The sequence below is a fragment of the Erpetoichthys calabaricus genome, chromosome 12, assembly GCF_900747795.2.
Source record: "Erpetoichthys calabaricus chromosome 12, fErpCal1.3, whole genome shotgun sequence".
Classification (NCBI taxonomy): Eukaryota; Metazoa; Chordata; class Cladistia; order Polypteriformes; family Polypteridae; genus Erpetoichthys; species Erpetoichthys calabaricus.
In genome coordinates, this window is record NC_041405.2 from 74,445,885 (window position 1) to 74,462,421 (window position 16,537).

General features: G+C 40.3%; 2 protein-coding genes across 3 annotated transcripts in view; one reads left to right on the forward strand and one right to left on the reverse strand.

Annotated features, from left to right (window-relative positions):
* aff2 (AF4/FMR2 family, member 2) overlaps nt 1–2,784 on the reverse strand; it is a 684,414-nt gene extending 681,630 nt beyond the window's left edge. For both annotated transcript variants that reach the window (XM_051935183.1, XM_028816861.2), the window contains exon 1: nt 2,636–2,784. In XM_051935183.1, coding sequence (XP_051791143.1) covers nt 2,636–2,688 — 53 coding nt within the window. In that variant the 5' untranslated portion in view covers nt 2,689–2,784. The remainder of the gene's footprint in view (nt 1–2,635) is intronic.
* Nucleotides 2,785–11,776: 8,992 nt separating this feature from the next.
* Nucleotides 11,777–13,067, forward strand: LOC127529918 (uncharacterized). Its single transcript, XM_051935190.1, has 2 exons — nt 11,777–11,906; nt 11,963–13,067. The coding sequence occupies exons 1-2, from the start codon at nt 11,865–11,867 to the stop codon at nt 12,659–12,661; spliced, it is 741 nt and encodes a 246-aa protein (XP_051791150.1). The 5' UTR covers nt 11,777–11,864; the 3' UTR covers nt 12,662–13,067.
* The last annotated feature ends 3,470 nt before the right edge of the window (nt 13,068–16,537 follow it).

Here is a 16,537-nt window from a genome sequence, read left to right on the forward strand (position 1 = left end):
ATAAGGCTGGAGGTAGGAATTAGAAACAAGAATGAGTGACAAATACCCTTGAATTGCATAAAGCGCAGAAGTGTTTCTGTGTGCACATGTGCCACTCTGTTTTTGGGTCGCCTAAATAAGACACTAAGGTTGTGTGTGTGTGTGTGTATGTGAACATGTGTGTTGGTTGGCATGAACAAATGAAAAAGCAGAATGAGTTGAAGAGTATATGGCTGAATGAGATGTGCTAATAGAAGCTGCCTGGCATGCAGATGGCCAGCTCTCAGCCTTGATGTCTACACAATGAGACCTTTGAACTCTCTATTAATACATGCGTTCATACAGTGTTTAAGCCTTTTCCAGCAGAGTGACTATTTGCTGGCCATGCAATATGAAACTCTATTCCAAAGAACCTCTGTATAAAAAAGGCAACTATTGATTAAACTAGTAAACCCAAGTAAGAGAAAAGCAGCTAAACAACAAGAGACCTGTGTAAAGAGCAAACAGACCCGACTTTATGACCAGCAATGTAAATATTATGAAGACCATTTCAACTTTCAGTTTATTTTTTATTGACACTAATATTTTCCAGTAACGTCATACTGCATGCATTCTTCTTACTTTTATGTTCTTTTTATATTGTTCAGTACACATCCTTCAAGAATTTCCTTTCTTTCCCTAAAAATCTGCTTAACCTAGAGCAATCTGATTTGCTTTAAATGCTCAGATTGTGCACTAACTGACACGGAAAGCACTTTCATTCACAATAATTAATCAATTTTTCTCTTCAAATTAGTTGTAGAAACTGAATTACACCAGCATGCAATCTGGCTGATGTCATAATGATCTTTGCCCAAAGAAATCAGTAAATAAATGCATATCACATCTAAAGGAGTGTTCACTGATTTTGAGATGATGAGCAAATTGCCACTTAAAGCGTAGGTTGACTTGGTGCAAATTTTATCTTTTGAAACATGCCATCCACTTCCACCAGGGGGCTCTATATTCACTAACAGTGACTTTCAAAAGAAAATTTTAATAGCACAACACCACGCATACATAACCATTGAAAGTCAGCAAGGTACTGCAGAATGCACCTCTTAATCAAAATGTACATGAAAAAATACATTCTGAGATAAAAAAAAAAATCAATTTCAAGAAAAGCAACCAGTTTTGAACACGATTCTAGTGAATGTCTGCTTAAACTTTATTTTATCATCCTTCTCGGTGGTTTCTTTGCAAATTAAGTTGAATTTGAAAATATTCTTTCTTTTAACATTCATCTATTTGTCTACCCGAATTTACAGAATGTTGTCTAAACTTATTTTAGAATAAGTGGCACTGATGGCCCATGGGATACTCTTGCATAAACAATCAACTGTGACAATATGGAAAGTCCAAATAGATCTCCATCAACAATTTGAAGTAGCAAAAATGCTTATTATAAGCAACAATAAAAATGTAGCAGATATTCCTGTAGCAACAATAAATTGAATAATTATAATGTATCATTTCTGTGATGATAGTTGAAGAACTAAAACAATACATAAGAAGACTGACAGATTCCATTCCCATTTACAAACATTGACTCAATAATTGTAAGCAAGGAAATAAATAACAAAAGCAAGAAAAGCATCATAAATACAACAATAATCATGGCAAATAACTGCAGGACTTCATGACAGAAACAACAGCAATTAAAATTAATGAAAATAACAGCATTATCAGTGTAAGCCACGGTAATAATTACAGCCACGATCAGGCACCGATTAAAAAGAACAAAGCAAAAATGTAATAAACAGTGTCATCACATTGCTTAGTGTAAATGTGATACAGTTTTAGTGGACCTCTTTATTTTTAGTATTATTGTGCCACAGGTGCTGTTTAGCTGGTGTGCATCACAAATATGTTTTGCCACGTTCTCTCAGTAGAACACGAGCTTTTTTGAAAGAGTTTCATCGGTTCTCGCCAGGAGATTCACGGGGCACTGACTGTGCAGATCTCGCAGGGGCTAGCAACGACTAGTGCCACCGTTTTTGAACCGAATGACGTGGCCAGGCGATACCTCCAGAAATCGCGGAAACAGAAGTTGCGCGCTGTCGCATTTGCTGAGCCGGGCGCTGAAAAGATGCCACGCTGCAGGGCTGTGCGGACCTAGACGCTCCCGCACCGTGTGTGAGCACAAAGCAGAGCCACGCATGAAGGACTTTTACCTTTATTTCTTTAACAGACCAAAAAATGTAATTAATCAGTCAAGTCGTCCAGTTGATTTACACACATGTCCACCAGCATATCAAAGCAGCAGCTATGAACTTAATCTGTCAAAGCTAGGAAGCACTAGGTGTCTCTCTTGGTTCACAAAGCTCTTTTCTCCAGGAACAAATATATTGTAACGGGGGGTGGAAACGCTACAATAATATTCAATCAGTAAACAAAAGACAGTCCACCAAAAGCAGCGGGTGCGCACCCCAAAAATCAACTGCCAGCATGCAAATCCGTCCCGCATCCTACAGCCCTGGCTGTCACACCAGTGTCTCACAATGCCAGCAGTGAGCTCTCTAAATGTTGCCACTAAGTCTAATACTGAGAAGGAAGAGGTACCGAAAATAACAAAGGCACCATAAATAAAGCGGGTATAAAATGTGCTGAAACCTACCATTGTTGCTCCAGGTCCCAGTCCCTAAAGAAGTCAAACTCGAATAGGTCCATGCCTGCTATCACGCAGTCCGCACAGGCAGCCCGCACTGAGGATCTGCTCACTGTATCAAGCGTACTGTACGTGTTCAGCCGCGCCGACACACAGGCGCGCTCTCAAACACGCGGAGCGAGAGAGAGAGCGAGAGAGAGAGAAAGAGAGAGAGGGAAAGGGCAGCGAGAGCGAGCGCGCGTTCATGTGTCTGAATGGAGAATGCCCGGACTCCGAGTAGCAGACTCGAAACACGCGCACAGCTCGCACTAGGCGGGGCCTCCGGGGGTCCAAGGCACCGCAGCTGTCACCTGTCTCAAAGTCGTAGACAGACTTAGAATACCAAAGGGAGGATATTAAGAGCAAAACTACGGAAAATTCGTAGTAGCGACTGTCAGGATCCCACCTGTAAACCATGGAAAAGCCCTTCACATGAAGAGGGCTACTCCTTAAATCACGTTGATTTTGACGAACGTGAGTGACTCCATACCTAAGACGCTTCAGGTGCCTAAAATGAACTTTTGAATCATGTAAGGCACTCAATGTTTTACACAGACTGAAGGTTTATATTATTACATACCAGAAAGCTTCCAGTCCATAGATATCATTATTCATTTGATGTTAAATGTACCAATTCCTACCCGAGTTTGGGGAGTTTTCCGTGATTATATTGAAAAAGTTTGCATCAGCATCTTCCAGATCCTCTTCATCATTAATATTGTCGTCGTTAGAGTTCAACCTGAAGGTAGACTTAAGGTAATCACTCTCCCTTACTTCTCTCTGTATGTGCCTCTTTCATTGATGTTTGTGAATCTGTATCCCTTCTTCTTTGTTTCCCTTGACAGCATTTGAACCCCTGATTTACCTCTAATTGCTTCCATTTTCTCAAGTACTCCTTTCATCAGAATTTCCACAAAATAGTTTCACACAGCACTTACCACTTCATTGGGTATCACAGACTAAATTGTCATTTTTTTAGGGATAGACATCATTGCCATATACTGTACTCAAGAGTTCAATAAATGATACCATTACATGCACACACATGTCTGAAAAAAATAGAGCTGGATTTTGATACCAATTCATCAAGTATGTGCATGTGTGTGTAATTTGGTGCAGAATAGGAGGAGGAGGTTATGAGCATTCACGACAAGACTAAAAGTTTAATTCACATTGAATAGCGCCTAGTAACAAGTGTACCAGATGCCCTGACAGGAACCCTGCTGGGATATTCACTCACAACAGTGTCACAAGTGTATTGAGAATGGGCTATATTGAGACAACAGAGGTCCTAGGGTTGGAATCCATTAATAGAAGGATGACATAATTTCTGCAGTGTAACAGATGGATTACTGTCAGTCAGCTAATAGTACGAGAGTCATGTCAAAAAAGGCATATCAGAATTCGCAACTCAGGATGGCAGCACCAACCCAGCTGAAGCCCACACCTGTCAGCAAAACATAAAGACTGCAGTAACAGTGGTCTATATAGTTCAAGGACTGAACTTTGAAGTATCAGTAAGTCTGTCAAATTTTGGCTCGGGCAAATACACACGAATGAGAAGACTAGGATAATAGGAAAACTCGTATCTGACAGATTATGCAACACAACTCCTGGTCCAAGCTGTAGTCTTGTCATGGCTGAACTCCTGCAACTTTCTGCTGGCAAGAGCAAAAGTATGTGTCACCAAGCTGCTGAAGAATTTTGAAAAAAATTAAATTCAAATTCTCGATGCTTCCTTACAGAGTAGTGTGTGGGTCTGCACCTACTGTATAAATATACAGTATATATGGAGACACTCGACCACTCATGTCTGCTGTTGAACAGCATCTAGTGATGAGTGATAGCAAATTTCAGTCCAGACTCTTTTCCTGTTCAGCTCCTAGCTGGTGGAACAAGCTGCCCACCTCCATCAAAATTTCTGACTTCCTCACTGTGTTTAAGAACCATTTAAGTGATTTTTCTATCTAACTGATATTAGCTGTTAGCTTTCGTAATCTAGAAATTAAAACTAACTTGTATTTGTTTCTGAGGTTTTTACTTGTGGTGATCAATTTTGTAACCTTGTCCTGTAACACTTGTTTATCAAACAGTCCCCAAACTAATGCTTACTGGGTTATGTTGATCTCCTTTGTAAGTCACTATGGATTAAGGCATCTGCTAAGTTTATAAATGTAAATAACAAACACACAAGAGATTATGATTTACAGATGCAGAGAATGCAATGTTCCAATGGTACCTGAAAAGTCTGCAAATGGGCTTTTAAGCAAGCTAACTCTCCATGCAGCAAAACAGGGAAAGCTCTGGAATGGCTCCAAGACGTAAGACAGTGGTTTCCCTAGACATATGATCTTAATCAGGATGATCATCTGTGGGCAGAGATGGAGGACAATTTGCAGAGTAAATATTCACCACTAGCTAAATTTCAGGAACTCTGGATCAATTGGAGTTGGCATGGGGCAGAATCTCTGGGTTATATTTTGGACATTTTCACAGGTCCATGTCCAGAGTATAAATGAATGACCACCTCATTTTTATGCACATGGTGAAGTAAAGTGGAAAAGAAGCTGGACTCTGAACTACAAAGTTGCTGGTTACATTTTTGCTTCTGACCAAACTGTATGACCCTGACCATTTCATTTAATGTCCATATATTTCAGCTGTAAACAGTGAATGTTGATGGTTACATTTATCAACTTATAAAGTGATGGATGTTTCACAGCTTCCAAACCCTTAACGCAACTTTATAGATATGGTTTTGGTGTAAACAAAGTTTTTTTTTTTTTTACAAATACCTTACACAGATCTCTTTCTTTCACAGTCCAAACTATAAAAGAAGTTTTTTCCCATCACTCCTCAGAGCTGAGCTTAGTCTGACTTCTCCCCTGACTCTGACTCCCAGAGTGGACGGAGGTGGCTCCTTTAATGCCAGACCCCAGAGTACTAAAGGAGAAAGTACTCCTGGGTCAGGCAGGAGCCAATGCAAATAATGATAGCCTTCCCCTACAGCTCCCCCTGTTGGCACACACAGAGATTAGCAGGGCTGCCTTATGGGACTGCAACTCCCAGCATTCCCCACAGGCACATGAATGGGCAAACTGGTCCAGGAATGATGCCACCCATTGTGTCAGGGGAGCATCCACTTCTGGGAAGCCATCTCCCCAGTCCATCCAGTACACTGGCCTCCCTGCCTGGTAAGAGTATAGGGTGTATACCCACTGAGACATCAGCACTCCCCTGCTGCCCATCACAAATGTCATATAAAATAAATGTCGGTTTTAACTCAGAGAAGTTATATCTTGTATTCACAGGCCTAGCTTGGGATAGAGTCACTGCAAAGATAACACATTTTAAATATCAAAAATGTGAAATTGTTCTCATTTTAAATGGTGAGTAGGTACTCTGTTCAGATCAGGAAAGTTGCAAAGCATTTTATTGTGTTAGCTTTAACTCTGTGTGCAGTCTTCATTGGAGATCATTAGGAATCATAAATAAAAATAAAATGTCCGTATATGTAAGCTGTTTACTATCACAGCACTACACACCTGTTTGTGTACATAAGGAGCACACATTGTACACTAGGGTGACCGAATTTACATTATAGGAGTTGGATCATGGGACTTTTTTTCTTACAACATCAAAAAGGTTGCCTCCCTATTCTGTCATTTCTAGCACAGTTAAACAACATCTTTCACTTCTCTAAATGTATAAATGACTTTATCTTGAACACAGCTTTTGATCACTTTTTGTATAAATGTTGTCAGGAAATAGTGGACATTTTTAAGTGGAAGAACTAACTGATGGGACCAAAACAAGTTGCCTAATAACTGTCTTTTTTGTTCTTAAATAACTAGTACACTCAAATATGACTATTTTTTGTCTGATACTTATCCCGTGTTGTATGTAGTAATGGCAGACAACAAATTTTAATCTAATGGTTTTATGAGAACATAGTTAACAATTTTCCTGACACAATTGGCTCTATGGTGACCAATGCTGAACAAACAGCTAACCTTATCACAATTTCCATGAAAAAAAATCTCAGTTTACTTGTGTCGGATAATACAGTAAAAATGGAAGATATCCAGTTAGATCCTTATAATACCCCAAACCGATGTGTGTATTTTTCCTAAAATATTGTTAAATCAACCACTCTTTGAAAATCCTCTCATGAACAGCTGGGTTGCTGCCCTGTCCAGCATTGGTTCTTTTCTGGTTATAATGATAAATTATGGATCCCTGACCATGGCAAGGGAAAAAACATGCTTAACCTACTTCAGGGTCATGGATGACTAGGTAAAACAAGAATAGGACAACCTTTTTATTGTATACTGTCCTCTTCATTTTTATATAGCTTCAGAAAGCCGAACAGACCTGGATTTGAATCTTAACCCAGCTACTCTCTATGTGACTGTTGCACTTTTTCTTCTGTATCCAAATGAGTTTTTTTGGGGTCTACTTGAGCTTTTTCAGGGTTCTCCTTTTTCTTTCATGAATGTGCATATTAAGTTGATTGACAACTTAAAATTCTGTTTATAAGAGCAAAAACAAGTGTGCCCAACCAAGGAATGACAACTCTTGCAGGGATGTTTTCTCACTCAAACCCATTGTAATCAGGAAGTGGCTCTGGGTCCCTTTGTTCCATTAATGGAAAAATGCGGTCTAAGAAAACAGATTAGACAGATTATTTATATGATGCAGAAGTAAACATTTATTTAATACTACATTATGGCAGTAGATAATGTTGTTAAAAAATTTTAAGATTATCATTGCATTATCGCTATATAGATAGATAGATACCTCTTTCTGCCCAGAAGGCATATGTCCAGCAGTTTGTCCATCTTTAAGTTGGTTCTGTTTTGAAATCATGTCTGAATAGGAATTTCCGCAACTTGTTGCATTCTTTTGTTTTCTATGAACCTTCAATTGTATGGGGTTACCAGGTTGGTGCCTCTAACCCTTTCACGTTGTTGTGCCTCATTTTACAATAGATAGATAGATAGATAGATAGATAGATAGATAGATAGATAGATAGATAGATAGATAGATAGATAGATAGATAGATAGATAGATAGATAGATAGATAGATAGATAGATAGATAGATAGATAGATAGATAGATAGACTGCTGTCACTGTCCTGCTCCACTGACAGACTGAGAAGATCGTTCCTCCCCCAAACAATGCGACTCTTCGATTCCACCCTGGGGGGTAAACGTTAACATTATATAAAGTTATTGTCTGTTTTTACCTGCATTATTATCAATTTTTAATTTAATATTGTTTTTAGTATCAGTAAGGTGCTGCTGGAGTATGTGAATTTCCCCTTGGGATTAATAAAGTATCTATCTATCTATCTATCTATCTATCTATCTATCTATCTATCTATCTATCTATCTAGATAGATAGATAGATAGATAGATAGATAGATAGATAGATAGATAGATAGATAGATAGATAGATAGATAGATAGATAGATAGATAGATAGATAGATAGATGTTAAACATCATAATTAATTAACTATGCTTTTGCAAATTAAAATGTCTATAAATGTATATATATATCCGTTTCTGAACCATCTTAATCCAATTACTGTATATGGTTTTTGGTTGCCAAGGCCTATTCCAACAGCAGCAGGCAGGAACCAACCCTGGAGGGACATCACTCCATTCCATATTTACTCACACCAGGCCAAATAACCAAGTACCCTAACAAGCATGTTTTTGAAATCAGTGAAAACTGATGCAATTTAAGTGTTTTTTTAATTGATTAAAGTTGAGATAAGGATAACATTTTATATGCCTACAGCACAATACCTGTCGATGACAGGTAATAGAATAATTTAAAAATGTTTGCTTTCTTTTGTCATACGAATACTTTTTTCTGTGTTTGCATGTGTTTCTCAAGCACATTCCTGTAAAGTCTGCTTCTCAGAAACTGTCATCATTTTTGAGGCGCCTTACTCGCCTTCTGTCTGTTTTTCTACTTTCTGCCTTTCTGCATGCATCCTTACTCCACCTTGTGCATCTCACACTTACACTTCCTCTTTTGTTGCATCACCAAAGCCAAACTGACCAATCAGATTCTTTCGAGGGACTGGACACACAGATCTTAGTGTTTAATTATAAAGTAGATAGTAATAGTGGAGAAAGTTCCTTAATAAGTCTAAAAGACAAAGGGAGAAAAGTGGGACAAAGTCATACTGATCACCAGGGGAAGTGCATCCAGCAAATGTGCCAAAGGGCAACATGTAGGGGCACCAGCATGAGCATGAGGCAGAGAGGGATTGCCTGAATGAAGCATTCAGTTCTTACTCAGGGCACTTGGAATCAGGTGACTGAGGAGTTGCTGGGTTATATGAGCAAAAACAACACATTAGGTGACAATAGCTAAGAGCCACTAGAGGGCACACTGTACAATCTCCATTCAGAAATAGCATTATTTAAATAAAAATGGAATCAGGAGACAGATCGTATATTTATTAACAAGTAAAGGTAGATGTTCTTATATAATATGCTACCGTGGCTATTCGTTTGTCTGTCCAGGATTTTAAATCATCTGTAGCTCACAAACCCTTTGAACTATTCACCTGAAATTTGGTACACATATACTATGTGATGTCTACTATCCGCTTTCAGGGTGATGATTGACCTCCAAGGTTATTCCTCTTTTTATTTTTATTTTATCTTATTGTAGAATTAACTCTTGGCAGCGGCCAGCAGGGTGGCCGTGTGGCGCATGCATATGGGCGCCATTCTCATCCCTACCACCTTCGCCGTCACTTCCCCTACTTCTTCATATCTTAAATCATTCTTGAGGCAGTTTGAAGACTTAAGTGCCAGCTTAAGTGAAAAATAAAAGAAAACATACTAAGTAATTACAACACAAACACTGGCTTAATCAGTTTTAACGTGAAAAGATGCTGACGAAAGAACAGAAGAAGTGGGCCGCTAGGGTGGAAAAAAGAAGAGCTTCTCAGGACGCAGCAAGCGCATCAACCTCTGAGCAAATGAATGCTAAATGCTCAGAGAAAGAGAACGAAAACTAGGAATGCTCAAGTCAAGTGTTTTCACTGCATGTTATTGTACAGTGCGCCACTACTGGTATTCTAATAATCAAGTGCTAAAATCATAATTCAAAGAACGTAGCATAGGAGTCAAGAAACAAAATAATTTCATGTAACCAGAGTTAACACATAAGATTAAAACTGTAGTAAATTAACAAATCAAATTTCTTTCCAAAATCAGATTGAAACACTACTAAGAATGATGGCTTTTCTTGTTTTTTTCTACAAATTGAACACCCAGGAAATGAACAAGGCTGAATTTTATACCTTTGACCTGTTCTGACACCACAAAGAAATTTTTAAATAAATGACCATTTGATGAGCCAGAAAAACAAGAAAAGATTCATAACCGAGAAGTCAAATAAACACCATCCATTTTCCAACCCGCTGAATCCGAACACAGGGTCACGGGGGTCTGCTGGAGCCAATCCCAGCCAACACAGGGCACAAGGCAGGAACCAATCCCGGGCAGGGTGCCAACCCACCGCAGGACACACACAAACACACCCACACACCAAGCCCAATTTAGAATCGCCAATCCACCTAACCTGCATGTCTTTGGAAGGAGACCAGAGCGCCCGGAGGAAACCCATGCAGACACGGGGAGAACATGCAAACTCCACGCAGGGAGGACCCTGGAAGCGAACCTAGGTCCCCAGGTCTCCCAACTGCGAGGCAGCAACGCTACCCACTGCGCCACCGTGCCGCCTCAAATAAACACAATCACGAAAACAGAAAATCATAGTCAAAGATATGTAGCTCAGACGTTGTTTACCTGGAACACTAACTAAATAAACTTATGCTATTCTTTATCATTGACACTGGAAGTAAAATCCAAACACTTCCAGGTCAATTGACTATCAACACCATTGCAAAACTCCATAAAATGGAGGAAGAACAAAATTCAAAATGACTTCCAAAAAGCAGAACAAAATAAATATAAATATTATAGAATAAACATCTAGAATGAAAGCAGCAACTGAGTTTAACTCTGTGACCTCTAAAACCTATTTCTAGATATACCGAAAAGAAAAAAGAGCACAAAAAATAAACAAGAATACCAACCATAACTTGACCTAGTGATGTCATGCACTACACACTTCCATTTGACCTCGCCAAACAACCACTTGGCAACCAGACCAAACAGAATTCACAAAACTGCATCACCCATCTCACAAACAAAACATATTATTTCTTTTACGTCATTAAGAATGTGTCAAAATAAAAAATAAGTGAACCCACTGTGTTCCTTGGCCTTCCAAACATTGCAAACAATGACCTAGTTATTTTTAAAGGCCAAGGAATGACTATAAAAAATTAAAATACAGCTTAGATCATAACATGCACACTATCCCAGAAAACTAAGAGGCTGAAATTACCAGCTCTACTACTAGCCACTGTCCCTAAAAAAGTAATTTTATGGCTTTACCTGAAGCAATGCTGGGATGGGGAGAAGAGTTTAGTGTGGAGGTTCATCTAGCAGGAGTAAGGGTAGAGAAAAAGGAGAGAGAGAGATAAGAGGTGTGAAGGGAATTGTTTTTGATACTGGATACATGGGCCTATGGGTAAGCAACTGGAGTTAGGAGACAGAATTTAGAAGCTGTAATGGGGAGGGTTACGTCAAGAAGGGCATCCGGTGTAAAATTTTGCCAAATCAATATGCGGACAACAATACAAATTTCCATACCGGATCGGTCGAGACCCGGGTTAACAACGACCGTCACCAGTACTGTTAGCCAACAGGGTGCTGGCGGAAATTGGGTTACTGTTGGCCAAAGAAGAAGGAGAAGAAGAGGGGGGAGACGTGTCCAGAGGCAGGAGGAGAGGAGGAAGGTAAAGAGAGTGGGACTGAGGATAGGAACTTTGAATGTTGGCAGTATGACTGGTAAGGGGAGAGAGTTAGCAGATATGATGGAGAGAAGGAAAGTTGATATATTATGCGTGCAAGAGACTAAATGGAAGGGGAGTAGGCCAGGTGGATTGGAGGTGGATTCAAATTGTTCTGGTGTGGATGGGAGGAGAAATAGGGTAGGAGTTATTCTGAAGGAACATTATGTCAAGAGTGTTTTGGAGGTGAAAAGAGTGTCAGGCAGAGTAATGATTATGAAGCTGGAAATTGGAGGTGTGGTGATGAATGTTGTTAGTGCATATGCACCACAAGTTGGGTGTGCAATGGGTGAGAAAGAAGATTTTTGGAGTGAGTTGGATGAAGTGATGAACAGTGTACCCAAGGGACAGAAAGTGGTGATTGGAGCAGATTTCAATGGGCATGTTGGTGAAGGGAACAGTGGAGACGAGGAGGTGATTGGTAGGTATGGTGTCAAGCAGAGGAATGAAGAAGGTCAGAGGATAGTGAATTTTGCCAAAAGGATGGACATGGCTGTGGTGAATACATATTTTAATAAGAGGGAGGAACACAGGGTTACGTACAAGAGTGGAGGAAGATGCACACAGGTAGATTACATCTTATGCAGAAGAGTTGATCTGAAGGAGACTAAGGACTGCAAAGTGGTGGCAGGGGAAAGTGTAGGTAAGCAGCATAGGATGGTGGCATGTAGGATGACATTGGAGATCAAGAAGAGGAAGAGAGTGAGGGCAGAGCCAAGGATCAAATGGTGGAAGTTGAAAAAGGAAGACTGCAAGGTTGAGTTTAGGGAGGAGGTGAGACAGGCACTGGGTGGCAGCGAAGAGTTACCAGACAGCTGGGAAACTACAGCAGATGTAGTAAGGGTGACAGCAAGAATGGTGCTTGGCGTGACATCTGGAAAGAGAAAGGAGGAAAAGGAAACCTGGTGGTGGAATGAGGAAATACAGGAGAGTATACAGAGGAAGAGGATGGCAAAGAAGAAGTGGGATAGTCAGAGAGATGCAGAAAGTAGACAAGAGTACAAGGAGATAAGGCGCAAGGTGAAGAGAGGTGGCAAAAGCTAAAGAAAAGGTGTATGATGAATTGTATGAGAGGATGGACACTAAGGAGGGAGAAAAGGACCTGTACCTATTGGCTAGACAGAGGGACAGAGCTGGGAAAGATGTGCAGCAGGTTAGGGTGATAAAGGATAAAGATGGAAACGTACTCACAAGCGAGGAGAGTGTGTTGAGCAGATGGAAAGAGTACTTTGAGAGGCTGATGAATGAAGAGAACGAAAGAGAGAAGAGGTTGGATGATGTGGAGATGGTGAATCAGGAAGTGCAACGGATTAGCAAGGAGGAAGTAAGGACAGCTATGAAGAGGATGCAAAATGGAAAGGCCGTTGGTCCAGATGACATACCTATGGAAGCATGAAGGTGTTTAGGAGAAATGGCAGTGGAGTTTTTAACCAGATTGTTTAATGGAATCTTGGAAAGTGAGAGGGTGCCTAAGGAGTGGAGAAGAAGTGTACTGATGCAGAAATTTAAGAATAAGGGGGATGTGCAGGACTGCAGTAACTACAGGGGAATAAAATTGATGAGCCATAGCATGAAGTTATGGGAAAGAGTAGTGGAAGCTAGGTTAAGAAGTGAGGTGATGATTAATGAGCAGCAGTATGGTTTCATGCCAAGAAAGAGCACCACAGATGCAATGTTTGCTCTGAGGATGTTGATGGAGAAGTTTAGAGAATGCCAGAAAGAGTTGCATTATGTGTTTGTGGACCTGGAGAAAGCATATGACAGGGTGCCTCGAGAAGAGCTGTGGTATTGTATGAGGAAATCGGGAGTGGCAGAGAAGTACGTAAGAGTTGTACAGGATATGTACGAGGGAAGTGTGACAGTGGTGATGTCTGTGGTAGGATTGACAGATGCATTCGAGTTGGAGGTGGGATTACATCAGGGATCGGCTCTGAGCCCTTTCTTGTTTGCAATGGTGATGGACAGGTTGACAGAGGAGATTAGACAGGAGTCCCCACGGACTATGATGTTTGCTGATGACATTGTGATCTGTAGCGATAGTAGGGAGCAGGTTGAGGAGACCCTGGAGAGGTGGAGATATGCTCTAGAGAGGAGAGGAATGAAGGTCAGTAGGAACAAGACAGAATACATGTGTGTAAATGAGAGAGAGGTCAGTGCAATGGTGAGGATGCAGGGAGTAGAGTTGGTGGATGAGTTTAAATACTTGGGATCAACAGTACAGAGTAATGGGGATTGTGGAAGAGAGGTGAAAAAGAGAGTGCAGGCAGGGTGGAATGGGTGGAGAAGAGTGTCAGGAGTGATTTGTGACAGACGGGTATCAGCAAGAGTGAAAGAGAAGGTCTACAGGACGGTAGTGAGACCAGCTATATTATATGGGTTGGAGACGGTGGCACTGACCAGAAAGCAGGAGACAGAGCTGGAGGTGTCAGAGTTAAAGATGCTAAGATTTGCACTGGGTGTGACGAGGATGGATAGGATTAGAAATGAGTACATTAGAGGGTCAGCTCAAGTTGGACGGTTGGGAGACAAAGTCAGAGAGGCGAGATTGCGTTGGTTTGGACATGTGCAGAGGAGAGATGCTGGGTATATTGGGAGAAGGATGCTAAGGATAGAGCTGCCAGGGAAGAGGAAAAGAGGAAGGCCTAAGCGAAGGTTTATGGATGTGGTGAGAGAGGACATGCAGGTGATGGGTGTAACAGAACAAGATGCAGAGGACAGAAAGATATGGAAGAAGATGATCTACTGTGGCAACCCCTAACGAAAGCAGCCGAAAGAAGAAGAAGAAGATAGGGTGGACCTAGAGCAACAGCGCATTCATGTAATTTTCCATGCTAATTCCTCAGTCATGTTTATTTTGTTTAATAAAGGTAACATTTTTGTTTAGTTTTTCTAACTTGATATGGTGGGTGGCCATAATAGCTCCCTCTAATCACACCGTCTATCCATTTTTCTAACCCACGTTTTCCAAAAGAAATAAATTGAACTCTTTTCACAAATGATAATTATTAATTTTTATTTATTACTATGTTGATACTCATAATTTTGATGGCAATAATTAACATTAGATTTATTTGCTTATCAGACACTTTTATACAAAGCAACTTACAAAAACGTTCAACATAATCGAGAAAACATCAGCCTATGGGACTTTTTGAAAGCAAGTGTTATAAGTTACACAATTGTTAAAACAAGTTAAGAGCTCAGAACAAAGTGCCATGCATGCACTCAGAATGTTACACTTCGAGTTCTTCTCAGGTATGTCCTACAACTCCAAGCCAAGAGGGAGCACTGCCACTAACTGCCGTGTTTTCTTTTTCCTCCACAGTGCAGAGAAACTGCCCAGTGAGAGCAACTGACTCCGCCCTTCCGGTCCATGGACCATGAAAGTGAGACCACCCAGAAGGTGGGCATTACTTAAAGATTGGAGCTCCACAGTCTGCTCACAATATTCTTATAATATCAGCTAAACTAGCTTAAGTGTTATAGGGCAGCTTTTTTGCTATTCTTTTTTGAATGTCATCATGTGTTGTTTTCTGTTTTCATTAGAAATAAACGGAGACAGCACAAAAGTTTGCAGTTATCTCATCCTGTTATTCGCTCAGGTGACCACATTAGATATACAGGGTGACACAAAAAAACGGGAACTTTTTTACAATCCAATAAAACTAGAAGTGATAAAAGAAATAAATTTTATTCATAGTAATTGAAACCTTAAAATTTGCCATTTACGAAAAATTGATAGAATTTATCATTTTTTAAAAATTATGTCTTTTAGATGGCGTCCTCCTGTATGAATACATTCTTGAAATCTGCTGTTGAGATTCTTCATTGACCGCTGCAACACTGTGAATTTCATCCCGAATTCACTGTTTTAACTCATCCAGGGTTCTTGGTCGAGTCGTGTACACTTTACTCTTGAGGTATCCCCACAAGAAAAAATCACAAACGGATAAATCTGGCGATCTAGGGGGCCAGGGAATGTTACCGAATCTTGAGATCACACGGTTACCGAACAATTCTCGCACAGCTTCCATTGATTGCCGTGCAGTGTGTGATGTTGCTCCATCCTGTTGAAACCAGGTTTCTTGAACGTGTGGAAAGTTGTTCAATTCAGGTGTAACGAAAGTTTGTAACATCTCCACGTAACGATCCGCATTGAAAGTTATTGTGTTTCCCTGTTCATTTTCGAAAAAATGCGGTCCAATAATCCCATGTGATGAAACACCACACCATACGAGCACTTCTTGGTCGTCCTGTTGGTTTTTTCTTTAGGGCAGATCCAGTCTCTTCAAACTTATTAATCCAACCTTTTATCACGTGTTTTGACAGAACGACACCATGACGTCCTAAATTATAAAAACGTCGAAACTCCCTCTGCGCAGCTTCCAAACTATCATTGTTTTTATAAAACATTTTTATGGCTAACGCACGCTGTTGCCCGTTCCACTGATCCATGATTACTAAAATGGCAGAGTGTTTACTTGCTAAATGTCACTAACCCGCAGTGCTACCACCTGCTAATGGCTACCAATACGCATTTCAAAAATTCCCGTTATTCTGTGTCACCCTGTAATACCTAGGTTATCAAGCCTATAAGTTAGACATGAATTCACCAAACAAGAGTGTCTTTAAACGCTTCTTAAACATATGGAAGTAGTCAGAATTTTGAGTGGAAGCAAGCACTTTGTTCCACCAGCTAGGAGATTCGCTTGAAAAGAGTTTGGAAAGAGATTTGACGCCATGCAGAAGTGGCATTACTAGATACCACTCATCAGCAGACCTGAGTGGTCAAGAAGGAGCAGGGGACCTCATAAGTGTCTCCACACATATATATAGAGAGAGAGATGCTGATCCATTCACTACTCTGTAGGCAAGCACCAAGGATTTAAACTTAATATGTCCCACTACAGGAAGCCAATG